The sequence below is a fragment of the Triturus cristatus genome, chromosome 5_2 (genome assembly GCF_964204655.1).
Source record: "Triturus cristatus chromosome 5_2, aTriCri1.1, whole genome shotgun sequence".
Classification (NCBI taxonomy): Eukaryota; Metazoa; Chordata; class Amphibia; order Caudata; family Salamandridae; genus Triturus; species Triturus cristatus.
This window is the reverse complement of record NC_140588.1, coordinates 734305572-734330677: the sequence shown is the minus strand read 5'-3', so window position 1 is coordinate 734330677 and position 25106 is coordinate 734305572. Positions and strand designations below refer to the sequence as shown.

The window sequence follows — 25106 nt, the reverse complement described above, 5'->3', positions numbered from 1 at the left end:
CAGACATCCCACAACACCAACGACTGGCCTTTGTACACATCCTGTATGAATGCAGCGTGGTTTTCACTTCTATGCTCGTTCAGTGGTGTGATGTTGGCGGGTTGTGTGACTTGTGCTGCTTGTTGGTGTGTTTCATTTTGGCCATTGTTAGTCTATATGTGTGTTGTACTTAATTGTGCATGTGTGCCATTCTGCCCATCTCCCCCCCCCCCCCACTCCCTGCTTCTTCCTCTTCCTACTGCTGTTGTGTCTATAATTTTGTTGCTGCACACATAAATACATGTAAAGAATAAATTAGAATAGTTCCTTGATTCTTTTAGGTTTCAAAACTTCTCTATTGGTTTCTTTTTAATTTTCCATATGAACCATTTTTTTAATATTGAACAACACATAGAAGTCAGAAGTGCAACGTATTCTATCAACAACACACTTTCTAGAACATTCTACAACACGTGCAGGTTAAAAGTTCAGCAATTTTTTAAAACTTAACGATATATTTTGCAACATTTTCTTGAATATTTAACGACACGTGCAGGTTAAAAGTTGACGATTGTTTTAAGTTCGAACAGTGCCTTTCAAATGCAAGTAGCAGGTGTGGTTGATCTGAGCAAATTTTATCCTTTGATATGTACTCCACGTTGAAACTGCTTTTTCTTAACCAATCACAAAGATGCTTTTCCACAAAACTAATGTGCACCCTACTTTGAAAAAAGAATGCTTTTCATGATATCTTCAGAGATAAGTTATAGATAGGAATTAGCATTTAAAAAACCTTTGAAATTCACTGAAAAAACCATAGGTTTCAGGGGCGTTATAGTTAGGAATTGGCATTTAAAAAACCTTAGAAATTCACTGAAAAAACCAAAGGTTTCAGGGGCGTTATAGTTAGCTGGACATTTCCCTCGTACAATCATTTGAGATGTCATCAGTGATGTCATCAGTGATGTCACTGACCATGTCATGAGTGATGTAATATGTGACGTCATCAGCAGTGCATTGCGGTGGCGCAAGTTATAGTTAGCTGAACTAACTATAACAGGGGAATTTCTAGGGTTTTGTACGAGGGAAATGTCCAGCTAACTATAACGCCCCTGAAACCTTTGGTTTTTTCAGTGAATTTCTAAGGTTTTTTAAATGCCAATTCCTAACTATAACGCCCCTGAAACCTATGGTTTTTTCAGTGAATATATATATATTCAGCTCAAGATGTTGGAAGAATTAAAATGCAAGAAAAAGAAAGTGATCCAGACTGCCTTATAATTTGTTGAGAGATTTTAGTGATACTAGAGTGTTCAGGGTGGGCTGATGAAGCTTGTATGTATTAATCAAGAATGTGCATTATTAATAGTGTGTTGAGCAAGTAATCTACACTGAACTTTATACATGTACACTGATTTGATGATATTGCCTTTAAAATGATTTTGATATGATTTGCTAAAATGTATTTTCCTGGCTTATGCTAACAAGTCTTCGGACAGGCTTCAACACCATCTTGTTTAAAATGGATGTCACATTCACTGTTTATTATTTCTGCTTAACTTAGTCAAACAAGTCATGTTTGCTCACTTCTGAATGACACTGTTCACAAAGAAAATTCTCTAGAATAGGCTCACTAATGCAACATTTTTCCAAGGATCTCTGCTTACATGCAGTATTGCTTTCATTTGCAATGGTTCACTATTTTTTTGTAACTAGTTTGTTCTGACAACTCCAGATGACATTAGGTCAGAGGGGGCTGAATCAATATTCATATAGTGTGTTAACGATGAGATGATAGGGCTGTAGGCCAATTTCAAATTCAGTATTATCATTTGCTGAAAATGTATTTTTTTGCTCACACCACAATGATTTTGAACTTTTTAAACTGTTCCATAGGGAGATTTCCTATATGATCCTTGATTTAGAGAGTAAGCAAGAGACCTTTCCTGTGCTACTAGTGATGCTGTCCATTTTCTAAATGATTTTGCTGCATATTTGGGACTTAGTCTATTTTTGATTTGCCTATTATTTTTTATTGTTCTATTATTGAGAGCCTTCATGGCCATTACTTTATTCATTTAAAGGAAATATAATGCAACTGCAGTCAACTATTTTTCCATTGTATTTGTTGAAGTTTCGTAATAAATCCTCATACATTTTCTAATTCCACCCTAGAGCTCAATTATTGGGTCAGTTCTTTCTTATTTGACTGCATTTTTGATGTGCTGATTTTGAATCCTGTCTTTGGACACATTGTCATAAAATTGACGCTAACACCGTCCCCATCCACCGACCAGTGGACGTGCTTTTGGGGTGTAAGATTTTAGGGTTACAACCGCCTACAATGTCATGCTTTGCCAACATGCATTTCTGGATGTTGGAGCACTTTATTTTAAAAAGTAATCGCTCAGCTGTTAGTTAAATATCCACCAGGCTTTGCCTTTTCCAGTTTCTACTTGTGACTAAGGTGGAAAAGTAGAATAAGCAATTTCTGGAAGAATGTCTTTCCATGTTCAGATGAGTGAGTTGCGGACCATTTAATTTCTTTTTGTCTCCCCCACTTGTGGGCCAGCTGCGATGGGCTGGCAGGAGTCTGTTCTAAAGCTATTGGGTTGGATTGCAGTAAAAGATGCTATGGTCCTTCCACCAGGCACTGATAGACCCAAAAGTTCTTATGGAGTGGCGCTGTTTTTCATACGGCATTTAAACAGAGGTTTAGGGTCTTGTTTTGAGATTGCCAGATGGGATACTACATCGCAAAGGTCGTGGATATCCAGTCCATCTTATTGCAAGTGCATTGAAGCTTATACCACTTGCAATATAGCAGTCAGGATGTGTTAGAACTGGGGGTTTCTAGTTGGCAGAGGTAGGTACCTTTGACCAAATAGGGACCTTTACTTCTAGTCAGGGTAAAGGGAATACACACTTTAGATAACCCCTGCTCACCCCTTGGTAGCTTGGCACGAGCAGACAGGCTTAACCCAAAGGCAATGTTTAAAGTATTTGTACCAACACTAACAGTAACATAGTGAAAACACCACAAATGGACACCACAACAGTTTAGAAAAATAAAGTATCTTTATCTAAACTACACAAGACAAAAATGACAAAATTCCAACAAACACAGTTAAAAATATGACTTCAAAGAGGTTTTGAGAACTTGTACCATAGAAATCTATGGGTGCGTGACTTTGCACCAAAGTACCTGGAGATGCAACAAAAGTTCCCAAGCCAAACAGCTGCAGCATCAGAAAACAAACAGATGTGATACTCCTGAGACCCTGGGGAGGCGATGCGACACCCCACTGGATGCAGCTGACGAGTTGCGTTGAGTCCGGTCTGTAGGGGGAGCGATGCGTCGAGTCTTCATGCCGGTTCCGGTTCGCAAGTGATGGGTCAGGAAAGCGTCTTGCACAGGTACGATGCGTGGGTCTTCGGGATGTGACCGAGATCGATGCAGCGACGTTGCATGGCGTGGCATCGGTCCTCATCAGCCACAACCCCTCGATGCGTCGGTTCTTGCAGCGGCGAGAGGCCCTGCGATGATCTTCGCAGCAGCACGGTGATGCGACGTAAATCTTCTTGTGCCATCGAGATGCGCCGGTGAAATGTGCCGCAAGAAGAGCGATGCGTCGGGTTTTGCATTTCTTTTCACGCTTCTTCTTCTTCCAGCTCCCAAAAGCAGCAGAAAACAACCTCCAGAGGCCCCACAACTGGATCAAGCACTCTAGGCAGGTCAGAACTCACACAGCAGAGTTCAGGGAGAGCTGGGGGTGAAGTCCTTTTGTCCCTGGGACTTCAAAACAGGAGGCCAGCTCTCCTCAGGCCCTTGGAGATCTTCTTCAAGCAGGGGACACAGCACACAAGTCCTTCTCCTTTCCTCTGCAGAATAGCAACTGCAGGTTAGCCCCAGAACACACAGCAATGGCAGTCCTTCTCTTCAGTTTCCCCAACTCTTCTCCTCGGCAAAGGTTCCTCTTGAATTCCAGGATGATCTAAGTTACAGGGGTTTCACCTCTCATATTTATACCCCAAAAGTCTTTGTTCTCTAGGTGTAAGGGGTCCTGGACCCAGTCCAAACCAGTTCTGGGTGCACTCTTGCACAACTTCTTCCTTTGTTAGTGTAGGCCAGGGCCCTCTGACACACCACAGGGAGTGGAGCCAGCATTGTGGCAGGCAGACACAGCCCTATTCAGGCCCAGGTACTACTCCTCCCACCACTCCAAATGCATATCGGCCTATTCAGCCTAGTGCTGACTCACCCAGACGCCTGGAGCCACCCCAGCCCCTGTCACTCTCAAGCCAGACAGTCAATCCACAAACAGGCAGAGACACACAGAAAGGTTGAACAAGAAAATAGCCACTTTCTAAAAGTGCTATTTTCAAACACAGAATTTAAAAACCATCCTTCCTAAAAGATGTGTTATTAAATTCTGAGTTCAGGGATACCAGACTCTAAGTTCTTATCTTACTCCTATAGGAAAATATGCTTGTAAAACTGTTACACAGCATTCCCCATCCTGTCCTATGGGCAAGATAGCCTTTCAATAGTGAAAAACGAAATTGACAGTATCTCACTATCAGGACATGTTACCCACGCCAGTACATGTCCTACCTTTCACATACACTGCAATCTGCCCACAGGGGTTTCTTGGGCATACTATAGGGGTGTCCTGTGCGTAAGAAAAGGGAAAGGTAAGGCCTGGCGAGTGAGTACACTGGCCAGGTCAAAATGGCAGTTGACAAACTGCGCACAGGCACTGCGGTGGCAGGCCTGAGACATTTTCTCAGGGCTACTTATGTGGGTGGCACAATCAGTGCTGCAAGCGCACTAGTAGCATTTGAATTACCAGCCCTGGCACACTCAGTGCATTTTACTAGGGACCAACTGGCAAAACAAATATGCCAATCATGGATAAGCAATCACAATAACAATTTACACAGAGAGCATATGCACTTTAGAACTGATCAACATTGGTAAAATGCCCAGAGATCTATAGCCAACAACCACAGGGCAGGGAAAACAAAGGAGAAGAAGCATAACGTTTAGGGACAACCCTGCAAAAAGCGCCATTTCCAACAGGATGTCTGCCACGTTTTGACTGAGTACCACGTCCACCACACTCTATATAAGGCCTTCGGGATTCTTATTTCTTCCTGACCCATGGATCACAATAAAGACATTTAGCCCTCAAAGGATCCTATCTGTAGTTCATTTTTCCTGAACAATCAAGCAATCTAGGGGGCAGATTTATATTTGACTTGCACCTCATTTACGCCGCCGTTGAGTCACTTTTGTGACGCAGCAGCGGCGCAAATCCTGCTCCATGGTGCGGGGTATTTACAACGTGACGCATCTGGGAGATGCGTCACGTTGTAAAGCCCTGCGCCACATGTAGGCGTTCCAGGGCAGGTGAGGGCGTTCTAGCGCAGGAACGCCTCCTAAAAGTGGCTGAGTGAAATCTACAAGATTTCACTCAGTCACTTTTGAGCCCATGCTGCGTCAAAACCCTGCGCCTGCTTGAAGCAGGCGTAAGGATTGACGCAGCATTGTGCAGATAGGGCCCCCCAGAGCATTGCTGGAGCTGCGTCGCGCTTGCCCCATGGTGCGCCGCATTATAAATGCGGCGCATCCATGGTGGCGGAGCTGGGGCGCAAAATAACTGGCGCATCCCTGCTGATATGCAGGGATGCGTCAGTTATTATAAATATGCCCCTATGTATCTTGCTCTTCTTTCCTTCTCTCTTCCTCCCATCTGTCTATATATTCTGCTTTTCATCTCTATGTGTGTCATTTTCTGTCTAGCTCTCTATATCTCCTGCAAAACTTTGGGACTCTTATTCTAAACTTCAGTGTGCATCTCATAGCTATAAGGTGTATCCTTGCAGCCTCTCTCTTTCTCTCTCTTTGCTCTTTACCGTACTGCCCCTACTTCTCTGTTTCAGTATGCCTCCTTATTTATCATTTTCTTCCTTACTTTAATTATTGTTCTTTCCCTTTCTTTACTTAGTTCCTTGTTTTACTCCTTCTTTCTTTTTCATCCTTTGTCTATTTCTCACTTTCTTCCTTTCTCTTTGCGGCTATAATCCTCACCTTTTTTTTTCCTTTCGCTCACTATCTCTTTTCACTTTGTTGCTTTATTTTTCGTTAAAGCATTTGGTTTTAAAATTGCTACTCTGAAATCATTGATTGCTGCTAACCGTGAATTATCCTTGGTTTTGTTTTGTGTCAGTTTGTAACTGTGATGTCAAATATAAATACAAACCCGTTTTAGAAGTTTGGCAGGGCTATGTCTAACACATGAATTTGTCGAACTAGATGCACAATCCAACAATGTCCCGACTTTTGATGGATAAGTTTGCCTTTGGTGCACAATTATGCCATATTTCTTTCATTTGAAACTTTAATCTAAAACAGAGATGTTCTCTTGTCCCAGAGTAAACTTTTCACTCCTCCTACCCTCGCTCTATCCCTGGATATGTCCGATAACTTCTTCTCGTTTCTTTCTCTCCCTTTCAATATTTAACCCTGTTATTCCCGTGTCGTTCTCTCATTTCATTGAATATACAATAATGTCAACGCTGCGGGTGACGTTCTCTGGTTATTTGCCCTGCAGCCTGAGTCCTTCACTGTGCCAAAAGCTACCAGTGTCCCAACCTGAGGGACCCTTCAGCCTCTGCTGACATTCATCAGTGACGTTCTCTGGATATTCCAACCCCTTCATGTTGTCTCTCCCTCACTTTCTGTGTACGCCCCTGCTCCTCGTAGCCCCCGCTCTCTACACCCGACCCTTCTGAAGTGTCAGTCAGGGAGTGTTTTTAAAGTCCACCACAGTCTCCAAAACAAACACTGGAGCCCGCAGCCTCACGTTGCCTCAGCTGGGAGGAAGGCGCCTCCTCATTGGAGCTCGGCTGACTGGCACGGGGACAGGCCCGCTGCCCCAGCCCAGCCCTCTTTCTTCGGGGTCCCGCGGACAAGTGAAACCTGGAACTCCACTGACAGATGCGTGATCGGCCGGGCGAAGGGCTTTTCAGTGACTGGACCTCCGCCATGAGGAGTTGCAGGTCTCCATCCGCGCCGGTCACTCTGTTTTAGGATTATTATACGCGCTCACCCGCGCAGAGCCTGTCGGGCTTCTATTCCTCGAGGGACTCTACTCTGCCTGTGACCCGGAATGGCCCTGAGCTCCCGCGCGCACGCCTTCTCCGTGGAGGCGCTCGTGGGCAAAGCGAGCAAAAGGAAGTGCCCGGATCATAGCGCCGAGAAGCAGCTAGGCCAAGAAGAAGGAACATGCACCGGCAGCACCAAAGACGAAGAAGGTGAGAAGAATAGTAAACGGGGGCAGGAGTCCTTAGCATACGACAACCTGACCGTTTGTTGGCTGAACAGGAAGGACCCTTTGCATTGTCTTTATTACAAAAGCCCGTAGTTTGATTTATATTCTTGTTCAGTACGGTGCAGCGAAGTGTATGAAGGTTTCCAGTGGATTTCCTGCTTCTGGGGATAGAACTATGCCAGGCTATCCTCCCATTGTTACGAAATTAATATTGATTTTGTTCTAAAATACCACTATATATGTTTTTTTAAGTAGAGATTTTTTAATTGGGCAATTACGAAACTTGTGCGCAGTCAAAGATTTTCGAAACAGATCTAGGAAGTGACAAGTATTAACAATGTTAATAATGTTCTTATTCCCCTCGGTTGTCCAATTAGCAATATATACTTGCCGTTATTTTAAAACAAAATGAATTGCTTATAGATAGTAATGTTTGAGGGTTTGCGCGAACACGTGCGCAAAAGCAACGTACAGCAAGAATCATACAAGAGACATACATCTGTATATTTTTTATATGATTGGTCATTTTACTTTTTGGAGCAGGAGAGAAATGAAAATGTGTGGCCATCTGCTATGTAAAGAACGTTAACAAGGCAGGGTGATGCTAATATCTTAAATCACGCCTTTATTTGAAATGTGGTTTGTTTCCAACTGTAAAATTCTGTATCACGTCTCTGCCCAACCAGTGTCCTGGAATTTCACTACTGCAGAGTAACAAAACATTACTGGTAGATGATTTCGTCAACTCCCAGCTGTATAGAATGAGTGGCTGATTGATGATAGTGCCTCTGCCTGTGGGCAGCTTCACGGCGCTTCCCTACAGTGACAAATGGAAGGTACAGTTAAACAGTAGCAATAGGGCCCTTTCTTTACACATAGTGAGATACCAGCTGTGCCAGTTGCTGTAAAGGCTAAACATTATCTCTCACTGAAAGACTGCTCCGAGGGCCCACGTGGGCAGCTGAGAGAGTTATTGCGCCTACTCTGACACCTTCCATTTGTTTTGCTAATAAATGGTTCCTATTCGAATCCCTCGCTTTCTCATTGACGCACTACTGGCATAAAGAGGAGGTTATTTCAGCGTGCATTGTTGACAGTTCTGTTTGCGCTCCTATTCAATCACTTTCTGTTTTTGTGTTCTTTTTAGTTAATTAATATAAGCACGCGCTCACCATAGGGAGAGCTAGGCACACCTGCTCAGGGCCAGGATATCTTTGCCGGCGATAGCGGCTTTACAAATACATGTGACATAAATCGATGTGGGCGAGCCGCTCGAGCCGGGCTCGAGTCTGAAGCCGACCTGCCTCAGCTCGGGATTCTGTTGTAAGCTCGAGCCCAAAACCAGCCCAGCTTTCCTGTGGCTTCTGCCTGCCTCCCTCCCTCTCTCTACCCAGGGTGTACAGTGACAGCCAGGGCTGCGGCTTTGGAACCCGGAGCCAGGTTCGAGGTCTCTGCCTCGGCTCACCATCCTGTGATTCTGAGAAAATCACTTATTATCCTGTACCTCACAGGTGAGAAAAGCGCGAGGCGAAAACAGTCTTAACAAAAAGGAAAAAAATAGATACTCATTTATTTGTATAAAGTGAAAGCAGAAAAACATGCCTAAATTGCTATTTTCCCGCTCAAAGTGTGTGATTTTAGTCATATATTTTATTTCACCAGAACTCTGTTTTCTTCATTATCGCGAATGAAAACACTTTCAAGTATGTGAGTTCTGAATACCTATTGTACAAAACCTATTGAGTTTGTTTTAATAGACTATAATTTTGCTCTATACTAACCTGGGCCCCTTTTAGGGTTTACATGGCAACTGTCTTGCCTTCTGATGGTTCATGTTTAAAAAGTATCACTTTTAATAAGTCCCTCGCAGAGCTGCATAGTAATGTAACGTATATCGTCAAAGCTTCTTCATGTTAAAGAAATAGACTTTTGTGAATGTTGATGTGACTTTTATATTTTAGGTGATGTTGGTTGAATGATGTATATTGCAAACATGTTCAGGGCTCAGCTCGTGCGCGGGCTCTGAGATCCGAGCTAGACCTTTGGCTCCGCACTCTGATAATGTGTCGGCTCGCCCACCTCTAAGCATCACATAACAGAGATGCGCCCTGGCACGGGGGCTTGTCAGTTGTGAGCTTCCTAAGACCTGGTGGGCGGCCGGGGCAAGTCTAAAAAGACTGGTGATGAGGGGTGCTCGGGGTAAAAGCGGTGGGGGCATGGGACCTGGACTCTTATGTCTACATTATAACCCCATTGTGGGTCTGCTCTGCCTTCTTGATGTTCATGCAGAGTTGAAATTCAAGTTTTGTTTCATTTTTATTTGCAAAGATGTATATTGCGCTGGCTACACCCAGAGGTATCAGAGCGCTTTACATGAGGATCAGCAAGTTACAGGTTACATAATTACTTCAGGTATATGTTCCAAGTATAGATATAGGAGAAAGGATACGATTGTCAGTGGCTGAGGGTGCCCCGTCTGTGCCAAGAGCTTTGCCCCTCATGTTGTTGGCGCCCTAGCCCTGGCACCCTGTCTCGTCGGTCCCTGGTGGGCGCCCTTGGTCCTTGCACTCTGCCTCGTGGAGCCGTGCCTGCCCTGTCTCACTGTCCCTCTCTCGGTCTCTTGCAGAGAAGCGCCCGAAGTCGGAGCCTGGCGCCGAGGGCAGGCCTGCCGCGCCCCCCATCACTCAGGTGGAGCTGCAGGGGTCCGAGCTCTGGAAGCGCTTCCACGACATTGGCACCGAGATGATCATCACCAAGGCCGGCAGGTAGGCACCTGCTTCCCCGCCCACTCTCGGGGCCGCGGAGCCCCCAACCTCTACTAAAATAAGCACCCAGCACGCGCAGGGCTCCCGCTCGGCCTCGGCACGTTCCGTTCACGTTTTCAGCCCGTGAGTGTGTGAATAAATAATGCGTGACTGAGCTTAGCAAATGATGCACTATTAGGAACAGAAGAGCTGCTCTGTTCCTAATAGTGTACAGTGGATGTCTATGTGAATAACATCCTTTGCGCTACTTGCTGGAAACCAGCAGCGGGACCCTTTAGCACTGTTTAATGCACCATGCACAGCAGCGCGCCTTTATTACCTCGAGTGTGGTCCGATTCTTATATACAGTAGCAATACAATTATCGGCGTAAACTAAGGCAACGACACTTGTATGCGCATTTGCACAATTCATATAAAGTAGGTTTAAAAGAGAACCGACCATTCTGTAGCCGTGTTTCACATAGAAGCCCCCCTTGTTTCCAGCGTGGACACATATCTGCTCACTGTTTTATAAGTGTGCGACTTCTCATTTCGTAAAATGCTCGCTGTTGTCAGTATCATACAGTGAGCTTTGTGGGAGGTTTTCAAATGTGTCACCTCGTGTACTCCAATGCACGTATTTGTGCGTAAGTGTGCCCGTGCTGGCTTTTGTGTAATATTCTCGTAGATGTTCATTTGTGCTGCCTTAGTGTGTGCACTGAGTGAGTGTGTGGCGTTCTCACAGACCCGCACTATTTTGCGCCGGCGGGTAGATTCTCGCAGCACAGTGTGCACTGGTGCGTTTTATAGACGTCCTCGCGTGTTCCTTTGGCCTCCTGTAGTGTCAATGGTCGCTCTTGTTATTCCAGCGTATGTGCCGGTATTCCTCAAAGTTGCCCATACTTGTCACATCTATTTCCGGTAAATGCTCATACCTCGTGTGTGCGCTGCTTTCCCCCACAGATTCATAGATTTGTTACATATGTGTGTATTGTTAATTCTCCTGGATGATTGCTCCTGTTACTTCAGTGTGTGTGTGAGATGCTATGCTTCGTAGATTATCACTCCGGTCATCGTCGTGCGTGTGTTGGTATTTTCCGATGATGCTCCCCCGTGCTCGGTACTGTAGTACCTCTTTCGTCGATGTTAGCTTGTTATTCTGCTGATACTTTTCGTAGGTTCACTCTTGCACGTTGAGCGTGTGTGATTCTATTTGTGTAGGTTTCCTCTTGCTAGCTTAGTGCGCGTGTCTGAATTCTTCGTGAGTTCACTCTTGCAAGCGCTGTGTGGCTGCTGAGGCTTTTCGTAGATGCTCACCCTTGATGGTGTGCATGCTGGTATTTTTTCATAGAAGCTCGCTTTTGGCATCTCAGTGAGTGTGGTGGTGATTTGTGTAGGCCCACTCTTACTCGCTCTGTCAGTGTGTTCATATTTGTCGTAGCTAGCTCGTGCTAGCTCAGTATGTTTGCCGTAGCTAGCTCGCGCTAGCTCAGTATGTGTCCTAGTATTCTCGCCTGTTTTTTGCTCTTGCTAGCTCAGAGTGTGGTGGTATTCCCTTACGTTAATTCTTGGTAGCGCAGTGTGAGCCCAGATATTCTTCGTAGATGTACTCTTGCCGGCTCATTATGAGTGGTGGTATTCTTTGTATGTTCACACTTGCTAGCTCAGAGTGTGTGCTGGTTTTGTGTCTTATATTCACTCCTGCTAGCTCAGTGGCTAGCTGGTAATATTGTTCTTAGGGTTGCTCGTGCGTGCTCATTGTGTATGTGCTTGTTGGTGTTTTTCGTAGGTAAACTCTTGCTTGCCCTGTGTGTGCTGGATATATTTCGTGGGTTCTCTCCTGTAGATTAGTGAGAGTACTGACATTCTTCATAGGTTAAATCTTGCAAGATCTGTGTCTACCCGGTATTCTTCGGAGGTTCACGAGTACTAGCTCAGTGTCTGGCTGGTATTCTTCTTAGGTTTACTCTTGCTAGCTCACCGTCTCTGTGTGTATTGGTATTCCTAATACGTTCACTCTTGCTAGCGAAGAGTGTGTGTAGTTCACTGTGTGTGCTAGTTATGCTTCATAGGTTCTCTCTGGCAGTTCAGTGTGTGTGGGTTATGTTTCGTGGTTCTTTCTTGTAGTTCAGTGTGTGTGCTAGTTATGCTTCACAGGTTCCCTCTTGTAGTTCAGTGTGTGTGCTAGTTATGCTTCATAGGTTCTCTCTTGTAGTTCACTGTGTGCAGGTTACGTTTCGTAGGTTCTCTCTTGTAGTTCAGTGTGTGTGCTAGTTGTGCTTCATAGGTTCTCTCTTGTAGTTCACTGTGTGTGCAGGTTATGGTTCGTAGGTTCTCTCTTGTAGTTCAGTGTGTGCTAGTTATGCTTCACAGGTTCTCTCTTGTAGTTCAGTGTGTGCTAGTTATGCTTCATAGGTTCTCTCTGGCAGTTCAGTGTGTGTGGGTTATGTTTCGTGGTTCTTTCTTGTAGTTCAGTGTGTGTGCTAGTTATGCTTCACAGGTTCTCTCTTGTAGTTCGCTGTGTGTGCTAGTTATGCTTCACAGGTTCTCTCTTGTAGTTCAGTGTGTGCTAGTTATGCTTCACAGGTTCTCTCTTGTAGTTCAGTGTGTGCTAGTTATGCTTCATAGGTTCTCTCTTGTACTTCACTGTGTATGCAGGTTATGGTTCGTAAGTTCTTTCTTGTTGTTCACTGTGAGTGCAGGTTACGTTTCGTGGTTCTCTCTTGTAATTCAGTGTGGGTGCAGGTTATGTTTCATAGGTTCTCTCTTGTAGTTCACTGTGTGCAGGTTATGTTTCGTAGGTTCTCTCTTGTAATTCAGTGTGTGTGCAGGTTATGTTTCGTAGGTTCTCTTGTAGTTCACTGTGTGTGCAGGTTATGTTTCGTTGGTTCTCTCTTGTAATTCAGTGTGTGTGCAGGTTATGTGTTGTAGGTTCTCTCTTGTAGTTCAGTGTGTGTGCAGGTTATGTTTCATAGGTTCTCTCTTGTAGTTCACTGTGTGTGCAGGTTATGTTTCATAGTTTCTCTCTTGCAGTTCACTGTGTGTGTGGGTTATGTTTTGTAGGTTTTCTCTTGCAGGTTATGTTTCGTAGGTTCTCTCTTGTAGTTCACTGTGTGTGCAGGTTATGTTTCGTAGGTTCTCTCTTGCAGTTCACTGTGTGTGCAGGTTATGTTTCGTAGGTTCTCTCTTGCAGTTCACTGTGTGTGCGGGTTATGTTTTGTAGGTTCTCTCTTGCATGTTATGTTTCGTAGGTTCTCTCTTGTAGTTCACTGTGTGTGCAGGTTATGTTTCATAGGTTCTCTCTTGCAGTTCACTGTGTGTGCGGGTTATGTTTCGTAGGTTCTCTCTTGCAGGTTGTGTTTTGTAGGATCTCTCTTGTTCACTGTGTGTGCAGGTTATGTTTCATAGGTTCTCTCTTGTAGTTCACTGTGTGTGCAGATTATGTTTTGTAGGTTCTCTATTGCAGTACAGTGTATGTGCTGGTTATATTTCACAGATTTTCTCTTACAGGTCAGTGTGTTTTGGTTATGTTTCAAAGATTCTGTTTTGTAATTTAGTGTGTGTGCTGGTTATGTTTTGTAGGTTCTCTCTTGTAGTTCAGTGTTTGTGCTGGTTATATGCCATAGATTGTCTACTGCAGTTCAGTGTGCGTTCTGGTTTGTTTCGTATGTTCTCTTTTATCACTCCATGAGAACTTTACTTCGAACGTTCACTGTTGCAAGGTCAGTGTCTGGCTGGTACTCTTTGCAGGTTTATCCTTGCTACGATATTTTGTGTGTGTGTGTGTATGCATGTGTTAGTATTCTTCCCAGGTTCACTCTTTCTAGCTCAGTGTGTGTTCTGGTTATGTTAAGTTGGTTCTCTCTTGAACCTAGTGTGTGTGCTGGTTTGCTTACGCTCTCCTGTAAACTGTTCGCTGTCCCCGCAGGCGCATGTTCCCCTCAGTCAGGGTGAAGGTTAAAGGTCTGGACCCGGTGAAGCAGTACTACATCGCCATGGACGTGGTCCCTGTGGACTCAAAGAGATACAGGTGAGTCCTGAGCAGGCTTGCCGCGCACCCGCCACATCGTTACAACATAGGCAGAGCAGAGCACTGAGGAGAGGCGTGGCCTGGCAGCACCAGTTCGAGATGGTAAAGGTAGATTCTTCAAGGCAGGGACAGGGAGGAGCCCTCCAGGCGTGAACCAAGCAGTGCCCCCTGGACATGAGTCTAGAGGCCTACAAGACACGGGCAGGTCATAGCTCCATGATGTGGTTACGTCTGCACCTTCCAAACATGAGCAGTGCAAAGCCCTTTGACCTTCCAAGAACCAGGGTTGCCCCACAGACCCGTAACCCATGCCACTGCTCTACGCAGAACGTACGTGTTCAGTAGTTCAGTGCAAGCAGGACGTCAGGCATTGTCTGCGCCCCTAAACACATCTTTTGTGTTGTATACAGAAATGGAAAACACTTTCTAATGTATTTTTTACAATTCAGCACCCATTTTTGCCCTTGCCTCAGATATTTATTTATTTATTTTTGAGAGTTGGTACACAAGGCCTTGTGTTGGTTTCTGCTTCTAAAGTCATGACTGTCTGACGTGGGTTGTAGATTTTAATTTCAAATATAACATACAGTATTCTAATCTTACGAATCAGCCTTGGAGCGTGAGGGAAGCTCAGTCATCTGCCTAGAGCGCCTGTGCAGGACATACATGGCCATTTTTATTAAAAAAGGTTCAACAATAACTTATTGTACTTAGCATTATATACGGACCTCTGCCTTATATTATAAGGATATTGCAAGTCACAGAGGAGCTCACTAACCATAAAGAGGAGGAACGGGGCCGAAGGCCGAGTTCCTTTATAAGGTTACAGAGCTCCGAGTTTATAAGGTTATGGAACTCCGAGGTATGGTCACACCATCACCTTTCCCACAAACCACTTAAATCTTTGGTGCACAGCTCTATGATGTGAAAGAGAGAGCATTTGGAAAACATAAAGAATACAAATGGAACCTTTAGTGCAAAATTAAACACATCAAAAACCTGTTAGATATTTGTTGCAAAAACATATTAGTATCAGTTCAAAACAACTCCGTTTTATTTAAAGCTGCAATAGCTCAGAATGTGTAGAACATGCGGAAAGATTCTAACATATCTAAAAAGTGTAAAAAATAAACATGTTCTTTCTGCTTATCACTATAAAGCTAGAAAAACTGAGCAGAAAAAAGAAAAGCAACGTTTTGTTTTTGTTGCTTTAAACAGCTGCTTTCATTATGCTATGAGACCTTTCCTGGTTTCCCCCTCAGCTGCTGGCTCTGACAAAAGGCCCTGTGATGTCAGTACTCAACTGTAATTACAGTTCCGATCTGAAGTCTTTTCTATATATTGGGCATCTAGGAACATTATAAGTCGCCAATTATAAAGAAATTAGATGGGTGTTTATTCGAGGATTGCAGAATCCCATGTATTATAAAGCACATTTCTCCTTTGAAAGGGATGCTGCAAGTGCCCTAAAAATAAGGCACCCAATAGCGCCTTCAAAAAGAAGTATATTGCCTTCAATTTACATATAGCATTTTCATAAGCAGGTATAGTGACTTCAAAACGAAGTTGTGAACAATCAAACAGAAACAACAGTGTCACCAAAAGGGAGCTAGAGTGCCCTCAAAAACCATAGTGCCTTTGCAGAGTAAGTATACTGCTGCAAATTAAGTCTTACCTGAACTTGCATGCCTGCTAGAGATACTGAGCCCCTCCAAGGAGCCCTGTAATGTAGCAGAGGAAGCCTAGGAGAACCTCAGAGATAACCTTGTAAAACAGCAGAGGAAACCTGAGATAACCCGAGTAATAACCTTAAAAAGCAGCAGAGGAACCCTGTAATAACCTTGTAAAGCAGCAGAGGAAGCCTGGTGTAATCTCAGGAATAATAACCTTGTAAAGCAACAGAGGAAGCCGGAGAGAACCTAAATTATAACCTTGTAAAGCAGCAGAGGAAACCTGAGATAACCCGAGTAATAACCTTAAAAAGCAGCAGAGGAACCCTGTAATAACCTTGTAAAGCAGCAGGGGAAGCCTGGTGTAATCTCAGAGATAATAACCTTGTAAAGCAACAGAGGAAGCCTGGTGTAATCTCAGAGATAATAACCTTGTAAAGCAACAGAGGAAGCCGGAGAGAACCTAAATGATAACCTTGTAAAGCAGCAGAGGAAACCTGAGATAACCTTGGTAATAACCTTGTAAAGCAGCAGAGGAAGCCTGAGATAACCATGGTAATAATCTTGTAAAGGAGAAAAGGAAGCAAGAGAAAATCTGAGTGATAACCTTGTAAGGCTGCAGAGGAAGCCTGGGAGAACCTCTGTAATATCATTGTAAAGCAGCAGAGGAAGCCTGCAACAACCTCAGTAGTAACCTTGCAAAGCAGCAGAGGAAGCTTGAGGCAAACTTGGTAATAAACTTGTAAAATAGCAGAAGAAGCCTGAGATAACCTTAACCCCCGTAATAACCTTCTAAAGCATCAGGGGAAACATGAGTTAACCTCAGTAATATCCTTAGAGCAGCAGAGGAAGTCTGAGATAGCCTTAACCCCAGTAATAACCTTGTAAAGTATTATCTTGTAAAGCAGCAGAGGAAACCTTAGATATCCTCACTAATAAGCAGCAGAGGAAGCCTGAGATAACCTTAAGCTGGGTAATAACATCTAAAGCATTACCTTATAAAGCAGCAGAGAAAGCCTGAGATAATAGAAGAAGCCTGTGGTAATCTCCGTAATGACCGTGTGAAGCAGCAGAAGAAGCCTTAGATATCCTCACTAACATCCCTGTAAAGCAGCAGAGGAAGCCTGAGATAACCTTAAGCTGGGTAATAACATGTAGAGCATTACCTTATAAAGCAGCAGAGGAAGCCCAAGATAACCTTAAGCTGGGTAATAACATGTAGAGCATTACCTTATAAAGCAGCAGAGGAAGCCCAAGATAACCTTAAGCTGGGTAATAACATGTAGAGCATTACCTTATAAAGCAGCAGAGGAAGCCCAAGATAACCTTAAGCTGGGTAATAACATGTAGAGCATTACCTTATAAAGCAGCAGAGGAAGCCTGAGATAATAGAAGAAGCCTGTGGTAATCTCCGTAATGACCGTGTGAAGCGGCAGAGGAAGCCTTAGATATCCACACTAACATCCCTGTAAAGCAGCAGAGGAAGCCTGAGATAACCGAGGAAGCCTGTAGTAATCTCCGTAATGACCTTGTGAAGCAGCGGAGGAAGCCTTAGATATCCGCACTGATATCCCTGTAAAGCAGCAGGGAAGCCTGACATAACCTTAAGCTGGGTAATAACATGTAGAGCATTACCTTGTAAAGCAGCAGAGAACGCCTGTGGTAACCTTAAGCTGGGTAATAACATGTAAAGCATTACCTTATAAAGCAGCAGAGGAAGCCTGAGATAATAGAAGAAACCTGTGGTAATCTCCGTAATGACCTTGTGAAGCAGCAGAGGAAGCCTTAGATATTCGCACTAATATCCCTGTAAAGCAGCAGAGGAAGCCTGCGATAACCTTAAACTGGGTAATAACATGTAAAGCATTACCTTATAAAGCAGCAGAGGAAGCCTGAGATAATAGAAGAAACCTGTGGTAATCTCCGTAATGACCTTGTGAAGCAGCAGAGGAAGCCTTAGATATCCACACTAATACCCCTGTAGAGCAGCAGAGGAAGCCTTAGATTACCTTAAACTGGGTAATAACATGTAAAGCATTACCTTATAAAGCAGCAGAGGAAGCCTGAGATAATCGAGGAAGCCTGTGGTAATCTCCGTAATGACCTTGTGAAGCAGCAGAGGAAGCCTTAGATATCCTCACTAATAAGCAGCAGAGGAAGCCTGAGATAACCTTAAGCTGGGTAATAACATCTAAAGCATTACCTTATAAAGCAGCAGAGAAAGCCTGAGATAATAGAAGAAGCCTGTGGTAATCTCTGTAATGACCGTGTGAAGCAGCAGAGGAAGCCTTAGATATCCTCACTAACATCCCTGTAAAGCAGAAGAGGAAGCCTGAGATAACCTTAAGCTGGGTAATAACATGTAGAGCATTACCTTATAAAGCAGCAGAGGAAGCCCAAGATAACCTTAAGCTGGGTAATAACATGTAAAGCATTACCTTATAAAGCAGCAGAAGAAGCCTGAGATAATAAAAGAAGCCTGTGGTAATCTCCGTAATGACCTTGTGGAGCAGCAGAGGAAGCCTTAGCTATCCTCACTAATATCCCTGTAAAGCAGCAGGGGAAGCCTTAGATTACCTTAAACTGGGTAATAACATGTAGAGCATTACCTTATAAAGCAGCAGAGGAAGCCTGTGGTAACCTTAAGCTGGGTAATAACATGTAAAGCATTACCTTATAAAGCAGCAGAGGAAGCCTGAGATAATAAAAGAAGCCTGTGGTAATCTCCGTAATGACCTTGTGGAGCAGCAGAGGAAGCCTTAGCTATCCTCACTAATATCCCTGTAAAGCAGTAGAGGAAGCCTGAGATAACCTTAAGCTGGGTAATAACATGTAAAGCATTACCTTATAAAGCAGCAGAGGAAGCCTGAGATAATAAAAGAAGCCTGTGGTAATCTCCGTAATGACCTTGTGGAGCAGCAGAGGAAGCCTTAGCTATCCTCACTAATATCCCTGTAAAGCAGTAGAGGAAGCCTGAGATAACCTTAAGCTGGGTAATAACATGTAAAGCATTACCTTATAAAGCAGCAGAGGAAGCCTGAGATAATAAAAGAAGCCTGTGGTAATCTCCGTAATGACCTTGTGGAGCAGCAGAGGAAGCCTTAGATATCCTCACTAATATCCCTGTAAAGCAGCAGGGGAAGCCTTAGATTACCTTAAGCTGGGTAATAACATGTAAAGCATTACCTTGTAAAGCAGCAGAGAACGCCTGTGGTAACCTCGGTAATAACCCTGTTAAGTAACCGAGGAACTCACTCAAAGCCTGAAATAACCTCGCCAATATCCTTGTAAAGGAGCAGGCAGCAGCAGGGGAAGGCTTTGGAAACACAGGGACCGCAGCAGCTGCAGACATGACAGCACAGGGAGGCCTTCCCACCTGATCGGAGTCTGCAGGAGAAGCTACTCCTGAAAAGTACACTTTTTGAGACCGAACCCCAACCTGAGGCCCATGAACAATTCAATATTTATTTAAATTTTAAACTTGAATGAGGCACTTTCTACACCAGGCGGACACCTGGAGAGCCATCTTGGATCTGCCTGCTTTGGAGTTAAGTTTAATACTGCTTAATCAAGCACTTTTGCGCCACACCCTTCCTACCACAGGTCATTGGGTACTGCCCGCAGGGGTCACAGCCAATGTTCACTCTGATTGTTTTTCTCCATGTACGACAGTACTAGAATGTTGTGCAGGCTTCCTTTATCTGTGTGTACATCTGAGAGTAGCAACAACTTTTATTCTGAGCTGCTGTGTTTGGGAGTCTATCAAAAGTCATTTTAAACTGGAAGCAATAAAACTAGCAAACAAGTTCTTGCTATGCTCCTAGCAGAGGTCCAGTGATATAGTTCGGCCTGTTATTTCGTGTGAATGGCTTGAGCCTAAAATAATTTGCCGCATATATACAAATTGTCTCTCCGCACTAGAAAGTGTCAGTTTAATTTGCAGAGAGAGCACATGTGAATACCAGAACGTCTTTTAAATGGATATGTATATTAAGAGAAATATTGATGCGTGTTTAGTTCTGAATTCTTCTGGGGCATTTTCTCTATATCTGGCTTCCTAATATAACGTCTAGATTCACTTATATGTGACAAACATTTAAACTACAAGGAAAGCTGTGGGGTCCAAAATGATTCGCTCCAGCTCTTAAGTAGTATAGTTTTAACCAGCTTGAACATCATTTTATATAATGTGAGCAAAGGGTGCAGCGGCCTGCTCTGGGACTAGAAACTATTTTAATCAGAGCACATTTACTGCAACAGCAGAAATTTAGCAAGAGGCTAGAAATAATGTGTTTTGGAGGGCCCATTTTCTCATCAGAGGGCTCTTACACACAGGCTAAGTGGTGCTGATGTGGCCTTGCCAGTGCAATCAGGGCGAGATGTAGGACATCACACATTCAACATTGTGTGCATGCCAACCACACTGGCAATTTGAGATTTAGCCTGGAACGCTTAGTTTTTGCACTGCTTTGCGAAAAAGATGTGGCCATCTCTCTGTTAGTGGCAACATTCAGTTCCTTTTGATATATGGAGGAGGCACTGGATGAGGCAGTGGGATATGGGGATTGATGGTGGTCTTGGTGGGGGGGCTCAGTGAAGAAGTGAAACTACTAAATTTTCAAGCAATTCAGTGAATTTCCTGACAACACACTTTCTACAATGTTGAAACTTGCCACGATGGCAAGGAGAGGTCTGTAGTCACATCGAGGAGCCAGGAGCAGCTCTTGGCTGCATTTTCCCAGTGTGCTCCTGATTTGCTTTCACTTTGAAATGGCTGTAAAATGCTCTACTGTTCATTCTTCTGCCTCCCATGATTCCTCAGTGAACCAACAGAGGCACCATTCCAAGATGGCTGCAAGGAAGGCTCCTAACCTTCCTCCCTTATGCCAAGGCTACAGCCACAGTAGGAATGGGTCATCGCACAGTGTTTGGGGGTCCTCCCCACTGCCCACCGCTTGCCCGTCATTACCTTTACTTCCTCCGCCATTAGTGAGCTGTACCAGGGTGAGCCTGGCACCTCTCAACTGCTGCTCCCTCACATGAAATCTGAAATTGAAGGCTGGGCACGACTGTTTATTTAAGGTTTCTCCAAATCTGCGAAAGCCCCCACCAGAGAAACCTGTCCCCTGCGGTAGATCCGTCTTGTACCCTTGTCCTCTTGCTGGCTACCTGGAGCAGCACAGTCCTCCTAGCCATTCCTGCTTCTCGCAGGAGCCCTCAGTAAGTAGGAAGTACCATCAATTGAACAAATGAGACTTTTCAAGATAGTTCAGTGGGTTAACATGCATGCTGCAATGATACTTCGGTTTGACTAAACATCTTAAGACGAGAATGAACTTTTCCAAGCATCATGTGAATCGTAGATGATTTCACAAACATGACGTCCCGGTTATGTGCCAGTTCCACGGTCTGGAGCACACCTTCCTGTACAGGACCTGCCCAAATATTACTGCTCACATTTCACATTTCTGCCCACCAAACAGTTCAATAAACCAGACACGGGCTGCATCGCTGCTCTGCAAAACTCGGTCCCGTTTTGACAAAAAGAAAAGATTGTCCCCATTCATTGCATAAGTACAAACGAAGGTCAGACGCGGCAACTGGGAGAAGGTATCATTAGAAATAATGCATTTCGATTTCTATCTGACTGGGGGCAAAAAAGGAGCGTACAGTTTCTATCTTTTCTGTGCGTGCTCCCAACCCTGGACGCACGCACCTTGCATCCAAAAATCAGGGGGAGAAAATAGGCCGGGGCACAAAAAAGCCCCCCCCCCCTGGTCAATTAGTTAACTAAAAAAGTGGCCCATGTTTGCAAATCGGTGCAAAGGCATCGGGACAGCATGCATTAGAGCTCATTGCAGGCAATGTTTGCTTTAATACTAGAGAAATCAACAGTAAAGGCGGTCGAGCAGAGTATAAAACAGGCCCAGCAGCAGCCAAAAAGTCATCCGGCACACTGACCTGTATGAGCTCCCCCCTCCCCGCACCTTCCCACCCCCCCTCCCCGGGCCCTGCCTGATTGCCCTGTAGGTCAGTCCGACCTTGTGATCCCTTTCAACTCTGGGGTTCCTGCAGCCAGGGGGTCACCCCCAATTCAGAGAAATTAAATGCTCTGACGCCGCCACTTTCATATCTCAAAAATATAGATTGTTTCAGGAATGGTGCCGGGTGCTGGAAAAAGAAAAAGGAATGTTCAGATGCCAGCGTACGTTTCTTTAGTGGGGGGCGGGGGGGGGGGGGGGGGGGGGGGTTACCTGTCCCCGTGGCCATTGGTCTAGAGAAGAAGGAGGCAACCAGCTCCCTTTCCCAAGGGAGCCTGAACAGTTTAGAACGCATTTGTTTACTTAGGAGCGGTATCAGCCCATTCAGAAACATTTTACACAAACTGCATTGACTGTTCTTAGAGCTGTGGGAGTAATTAACATAAGAAACAGAGGGCAGCAGTGAGGTGTGGATAAATTGTGCCAATGCAGGGATAATATTAGTGAAGCCACGCGCACATGTAGGGTAATTCTATTTATATAAATACTTAGGAAACAATAGTTCCAATGTACAAGTATTAAGGGGCATATCAGCAAGGCGGCGCTATGAAATTATCGCCGCTTTTGCGTCCGTTTTCGGGTGAAAAGTGGTGATAATTTCATCGCCTTATCATCATACACATGCTATCGCTTGTTTTGCTGATTTAGCGCCCCTTACAACAATGCCCAGCTTTGCATCTCTAATGAGATGCAAAGTGGGCGTTCCGTGCCAAAATAACTGGAGAAATGTTGCTAACCGAGATTTCTCCAATTATCAAGCTGCACGTAAACAAGCAGAGCGATAAGAAAAGTAGTGCTAACCACAGTTATCGCTACTTTCCTTACGCCTGCTTGTAATTTGATTAAGCCATGTAATTCAATGGGAGGAAGATTACATGGCTAAGACCACCCTGCCCTATCAGCAAGGTATCGCTGGTCGCAGTGCGATTATCGCTGGATTTCCAGCGATAATCACACTGTTTTCCAGCTAACGCATGGATTCCTATTGCTTGGGAGATAAGCATTGCTGATAGCACGCTATCGCCGCGATAGAATCCAGTGTTAGCCTGCGATAATTATCCTCGCGCTAAAAGCGTTGAGCGATAATTAGCGCAGGCCCTTGCTGATATGCCCCTATGTTTGTCAACTTCAGGGTATAACAGAAAAGAGGTGATAAAATCAGATACATCACTTCCTGGTGGAGTGCTAATAGAAAATAAAAATGTATGTTGAACATAAATAAATACGATATAGGGGATGGATGGGTGATAGAGGGGTGGATGAGTACACAATGGACGGTTGGGTGAATGAAGGGTTGGATGGTCCGATAGACAGGTAGAAAGATGGATGGGTGGATGGACGAACAGATGGATGGATGGACGAGTGTGTATGTTGTGTGGCATGATGGCGGCATCTTGAATGTTTAGATTGATTGATAGATGGATGGATGAACAGTTGGACGGATGACTGGGATGAGTGAAGGATGACTAGAAAGACACACCAGTAGACAGACAGTAAACATAGAGTAAAATTATGGATGCAGAACATTTAAAAACTGTAAAAGCACTTATTATAGGTTTGGAAATGCACCTGTGATGATGTGTTCTTTTTCTATTCAGGGATACCTCCTCTCTCACTTCCTCTCACTGCTCGTTTATATCTAAAACTGTGTGTGGCTTGGTTTTGCAGGTATGTCTATCACAGCTCCCAGTGGATGGTGGCAGGAAACACCGACCACTCGTGTATAACACCCCGGCTGTACATCCACCCTGACTCGCCGTGCTCCGGAGAAACCTGGATGAGGCAAATCATCAGCTTTGATCGCGTGAAACTCACTAACAACGAGATGGATGACAAGGGCCATGTAGGTGTGCGTTTCTTTATTAAATGGACAGTAGGTGTGAATTCGTCATAGTATATGGAAATGCAGGAGCGACTTTTCACAGGTCTAGCGTCATGTATGTGTGCACTTTCTACAGTAGATGGACAGATAGGTGTGTATTTTTTGTAGTATATGGACATGCATGTATATATTCTCTATGTTACATGGGCATGCAGTTGTGCATTCTCAGTGGAAATGTAGCTGTAAATTCCCTTCATTAAATGGACACCTAGATGTAAATTCCTCATAGTATGTCGAGATGCAGGAACAACTTTTCTAAAGTACATGGTCATGTATGTGTGCATCCTATAGTATGTGGGCATCTGGGTGTGCATTCTTTGTAGTATATATGGAGATGGAGGTATATACTCTCTGTGTTATATATGAACATGTAGCTCAGTATGTTTTGTGTTATATGGACATGTAGGTGTGAATTATTTTTATTGAATGGACGTGTATGTCCTTCATATTATATGGCAATGCAGGTGCAGTTTGTCTGAAGTGTATAGGTGTCCATTCTTTATTATATCTGCAAATGTCGGCACAAATTGTTTGTAGTATTCGAACAGGTACTCTTTCTCAAAAGTATATAGTGAAGTAGGTATTCATTTTCTAGCATATTTGTTCATGCAGGCATTCTCTGTGTTATGTCAGAATGTAAGCTTGCATATTCTATAATATGTGATACGTAGTTGTGAATTGTTTTTACCATGTGAATATTAAAGTGAAACTTCTCTGAGACATATGGGCGCATATTTGTGTGTTATCTATGGCCACATGGGTACAAATTATTTAAAGTACATTGCCAATCATGTGTGCACTCCTCATAGTATGTGGACACGTGTGTGAGCATTCTCTATGCTATAAAACACACACATGGGCCTTCTGTAAAGGATATAGATAAGTAAGTGATAATTTTCTATAGTATATGTCCGTTAAGTTGTTCTCTATATCATATTGAAATGTACGCATGCATTCACTATATCATACATGTTATGTGGCTGCATGGTCTCGGTAGTGTATTGGAATTTAGGTGTTTTTCAGCAATACATGGGTATGCAGGTGCAATTCTCAACATTTTATGCTGCATGTAATTTATATAGTACATAGAGTATTTAGAAACATCTCTTAAATGGACCCTTCCAGTGCTTCCAGACTGTAATAACTCTCCGTCGCATGGTCTCTATCACAGTTATGTTATGTTATGTTATAAATACTTCTAAAGCACAACGGTTACCCAAGGATGTCCTGGCTCTAGTTACTTGTCCTTTGAGCATTGAACGTTATGGATAATTTGTACTTGTCAAAAAGGCAGGGTTTTAGTCCCGTCCTAAATGCCAGGAGGTCGGTGGCATTTCTCAGGTGGAAGGGGAGGTCATTCCATGCTTTTGCCACGCAGGCAACTACGCTTCTCTCACCCCACATAGCTTTTTTGTGGGTGGTA

At 44.0% G+C, this 25106-nt stretch overlaps 1 protein-coding gene across 1 annotated transcript in view; it reads left to right on the top strand.

Moving 5' to 3' along the window:
- The first annotated feature begins 6974 nt into the window (after positions 1 to 6974).
- Positions 6975 to 25106, top strand: part of TBX22 (T-box transcription factor 22) — an 87809-nt gene continuing 69677 nt past the window's right edge. Inside the window, exons 1-4 of the mRNA XM_085607841.1 lie at positions 6975 to 7299; positions 9943 to 10081; positions 13989 to 14090; positions 23470 to 23644. Coding sequence (XP_085463967.1) covers positions 7155 to 7299; positions 9943 to 10081; positions 13989 to 14090; positions 23470 to 23644 — 561 coding nt within the window. The 5' untranslated portion in view covers positions 6975 to 7154. The remainder of the gene's footprint in view (positions 7300 to 9942; positions 10082 to 13988; positions 14091 to 23469; positions 23645 to 25106) is intronic.